General features: G+C 41.8%; 1 protein-coding gene across 1 annotated transcript; it reads right to left on the bottom strand.

Annotated features, from left to right (window-relative positions):
* Positions 1-294: 294 nt before the first annotated feature.
* On the bottom strand, positions 295-4,329 carry TBL13 (TRICHOME BIREFRINGENCE-LIKE 13). Its single transcript, XM_078581283.1, has 6 exons — positions 3,842-4,329; positions 3,567-3,747; positions 3,349-3,489; positions 1,226-1,346; positions 655-786; positions 295-580 (listed from the first exon to the last, which is right to left on the bottom strand). The coding sequence occupies exons 1-6, from the start codon at positions 4,221-4,223 to the stop codon at positions 329-331; spliced, it is 1,209 nt and encodes a 402-aa protein (XP_078437409.1). The 5' UTR covers positions 4,224-4,329; the 3' UTR covers positions 295-328.
* Positions 4,330-4,557: the final 228 nt, after the last annotated feature.

The raw sequence follows: 4,557 nt of genomic DNA, 5'->3' as shown, positions 1-4,557 counted from the left end.
AGAGAACAACAGAATGGTAAGCAGCCATGTGGAGGATAACAGAAAGGGAATGAAAGAAAAGCCTTGGAAAATAATCCCCCATAAAATTTACTAACAGTTAATATAATAAAAAACCTACGAAGAAAGGCCTACATATAAGTATCAGACAGTTTTTTTTTCAAAAATACAAGTATCAGACAATTTTTCCTTGATATTTTCCAAAACTTCCATAGTTTCTCAAGTTTCAAAATTTTTTGAATATTGGGTGGCCAATCTTTCTTTGATTGCAACCATGAATTGAAAGAATACTGAGAATCGGAAAAAATGAAATAATTATATTTTGAAAAAATCAAATAGAATCAAGGATGTGAGAAAGCAGATCATTCCATGTGTCAGTCACTCCAGGGAGGCACCAGTGCATGCAATCGTCATGGATTTTTCCACCGGCCGCTGCCGGATGACCATCTGCTCTAAACTCACTCACATGAGTCACATGAAGGACACGAAACCCTGACCCAGCTAGCGCCCTAAGAATATGACCATTGACCACCCGGTTCTCCACGTTGGTCCCATTCCTCTCTATATCAAACATCTCCTCCACCTGGATGATTACCATTTGGTCCCTCTTAATTTAATGAAAATTTGAAGAGATGGGCTAAAAGGGAAATTGCTGACCTGTTGAGTGGACAATGGCATGGTGCGAGTGCAGGACCCACCCTCGAACCAGTCGCCACCTTCGAAGTGTCTTGGAGATTGGGTCCGGAAGATTTTGATCTTGTGCTGAGCTGTCCTGTCCACATGAGCTACCTGCAGATGAACATAATGATACAAAAGTAAGATGATGATCTAGTAAAGGGGTACAAATGCATGACAGTACCAATGAATGGCAAGCTGGATTGATAGAAACTATGAGAGAGTACAATTGACCATGATGATGGATCAGAAGATATATGACGGATAAATATGACGGTTTTTACTATCACCATCCTGCTTGATAGTACGTCATCACAGTTGGGTAAATAAAGCATAGGCAGATGATCATAGATGATGAGGGTAACGCTGGATGGCAAGCAGATCAGATAAAAACTAAGAGGGGTATAGACAAATATGATGATGTTTGTCCATTATCATGATCGACCGCCACCCATCACAGATGAAAATAAATTAGATTTATGTGTTCAATGATGATAATGTTGATGATGAAGGATGGCAAGCCGAATGACTAAACATTCAATTGGAGGACTACCATGTTTTTTAATGCAAGGTCGAAGCCATCTTTGGGGGATGGAACAGGAAGCACTGGTACACCTCCTTGGAAGAAGAGCATAGGCATCTCTCTGGGGTCAAATTTTGATGGGGCCCACCACCTGTAAAAAAGAAACATCATCAGGTATAGTCATCACCATTATCATTTTTTAGCAGCTGCCATCATCGTTGCATAACATCTTTGCATGAATATAGCTCTTCGGTAGTATCACAAACTATGGTTTCTCAAGTTTTTATGACATGCAAAGGGCACTGTAGTTCGATCCCTAACTTTGAAGACTAGCAAAAGAAATATTTTCTATCAGTCTCAAAAGTTGCAGGAATTATGGTGAAAGGACTCATAAAACGGGAATTCTCAGAGCAATAAAATAAAATAAAAAGTCAGGTCATCCAGACAACCATGAGAGTAGAGTACGCAGACGATGCAGAACTCGTCATTGATCATTTTTCATGTGTGGCTTGGAAAAATGAGAATGATGGCAATAAATTCAACACATTGATGGTGACGAAAACATGACTGAATACTTTATCTTAGTTTGGAAACTGACGGACGATAATGACGATGATGTTCTTAGGACTTGGATGACAATGTGGGCCATGATCACCAAGAGTTCAAGGGGGGCACTCAGAGAGGTGGCAGCAGATTCACAGTGTACAACAGGGGTGGTTCTCCAAGATGGGCTGAGTCAAGAAATTGTGGAAAGCACATGAGGGATGGATGACTTTGGGGCTGCGCCGAATAAGGTAACACAAGTAGACAAAGGAGAACAACAACACCGAACTGTGGACAGGGGATTTATATTTCCGTCATTTGACGTGAGTGAAAGGATCAGTGGACGTCCGAGTCCTGCAGGCCAACTCAACAGTGAAGGGGGATGTGGAAGCATGCATAAGCCTCCTTCGGAAATGTTGAGGTATGTTATGGGTAGTCTCGTAGTGGTCATGGAGCTCTGGCAGGTTCTATGGATGAAGTTCCCTGCACTGGGTCAGGTGGAGTTTTTGGAGGTTGGATATAGGTACCTTCTTCATCCAAGATGTATCAATGGTGGCATATATTGCAGTTTGTGGATGGTACCAGACGGCTGATGAGAATGCAATGGTATCGTGACGACATGTTCCCACGACTGAGAGGACATTGGGTGGGAAGCCAGTTCCAGTACTCTGGGGTGTTAGACGTATCACTAAGAGATACAGATCACGGAGGGCAATGGAAACTATGATTGGGCCTTTCGAGAGCATCCGTTAACTTCTCGCGACGAGGTTGAAGTTTGGAGACCCCAACATATCATGGCACTGGAGGTGAAGCCACTTGGGGGCCTCCCACTGCCACCTTTGGTTAGTCTTCAAGAACCGAGGCACACCTTCAAGGTTGAACTGTCGTTGCATCAGGCTCCATCAGTGATGCTGCTTCCAGTGAGATTGGGAATGCCAAACGAGTACCCTGAGAAGGAGATCAACTTGGCGGGGCAGAAGGAGATTGGGGCAGAGGATCCTCTGAGATCCTTGAAAGAAGGTGGCGTTCAATCTTGCACTGGTGTTAAATAATCAGTTCATTTTTCTAGTGAAGATACATTCATTGGGTTGGACTATGACGCTTTTGAAATCATCATTGGCATCCCCATATCTTGTCATCGTCATTTTTATCCATATTTGGGCTCATACCCATGATGATGACGCTGACAATTTACCACCCCCAAATCCCCTAATTGTTAAGTGTCATCCATATTTGGGCTTAGATAAATGATGATAATGATAGTGATTTGGCGTCCTCATCATTTTCCATGCATCAACATCCTTGTTGATGCCAAACTAGGGTTGACATACGATGACAACTTTCTCCTCTTCATCTCCAAATATCTATCACCATCATCCATGTCAGGGCTTGGACGAAGGCCGATGACAATTCATCATCAACCAGTAGATGACGACAGCGATGATGTATCAACATGCCCATCATCCCATCATCATCAATCATTGCCGAAAACTATACATTCATTAACAGCAATTAAAATTTCCCATCGAATATAATAACTGAGCCGATAAACCCAGGAAATACAGATCAAAGTTCTTTGATTATATAAATAATAATAATCATGAAATTACCAGTGGCCAGAGTTGAAGATAAGAATGTCATGAAACATTGGTGCCTCTGCCCATGATCTGTCAGGAACATCAACATCAACCCTGTACCCTTGTTTATAACCTAATGATTCCAGATCACCTCCATTTCCACTCGCAGACCACCTAAAAAACAAACTCAGTTCAACAGCCAAGAAAGCGCTTCCATGATGTAAAAACATTCACTAAAATTAAAATTTTACCTCCCATATCTAACAAGAAGATTAGTCCTATGATAAGCTATAGTAAGATTATAGTCCTTAAAGATAAACCCTCTGTCTGCTCCAGCAGGCCGCATTTTCTTCACCTCACCAGACGCCGCGCCTTTCAACATACAAACCAAGGAAACGAACATATTCCTGTTCAACGAGTCACCCACGAATCCTGCACTGCTCAAGGACGATAAGCGGTCCAAAATCAAGCAAAATAATCCAAAATTCATATATTATTCGATAAAGAAATCGCTGAGGATCCATACCGATCTTCTTGTTCTTGAAACGGTTGAGAAAGAGAGAAGGATTCAGAGGCGGGATATCACATTCAAAGGGTTTCCAACGCCAAGCCGTGATCTCCCTGACGTTGGGTTTCTTCGCCGAGATGCAATTCCAGCCTTTGAAGATCTCCTTGCAGGAATTGTCGTACCGAAGAGGAGGCGGATTCGCAAGCCGAACCCAAATTCCGTTGGTATAATTGCAAGAATTACCTTTTCCCGACCATTTCCGATTTGAAGATCTGGGTATGTTCGAGCCAGATGATTGGAAAAAGGAGAAAATGAGAGCAAGACAGCCAGCGCTGACGATCACGATTGCGATGAGCGATGCGATGGGGGGTTTCCTCTTGGAGAATCCCTTCATCGCCATTGACGAACAAGATCGAAGAACAATGGAAAGAATCGCCCGATCTCAAAGTTTGTATTGAAGAAGAACGTATCCATATCAAGTCACAGGGAGTAAACTAATACCACATCTGAAGACACAAGAGAGGAAAAAAAAAATTATGTATGATGTATTTATTCTTTTCAGTTATTCAAATCAGTCCTGATCCAATAGAAACTTTGAGTGAAAATAAATTAGTGCCTCGGAGGTTTTTTTTGTAATGATATTCTTCTTTAGATTTATTAGTTATTTACATCAGTCATCATCCAATAGAAACTCTGAGTAAAAAAAATAAGTGCCTGGGAGAATTTTTTTCATA

Source organism: Wolffia australiana, chromosome 9 (genome assembly GCF_029677425.1).
Source record: "Wolffia australiana isolate 7733 chromosome 9, ASM2967742v1".
In the NCBI taxonomy this organism is placed as follows: domain Eukaryota; kingdom Viridiplantae; phylum Streptophyta; class Magnoliopsida; order Alismatales; family Araceae; genus Wolffia; species Wolffia australiana.
This window is presented reverse-complemented; position numbering and strand designations above follow the sequence as displayed.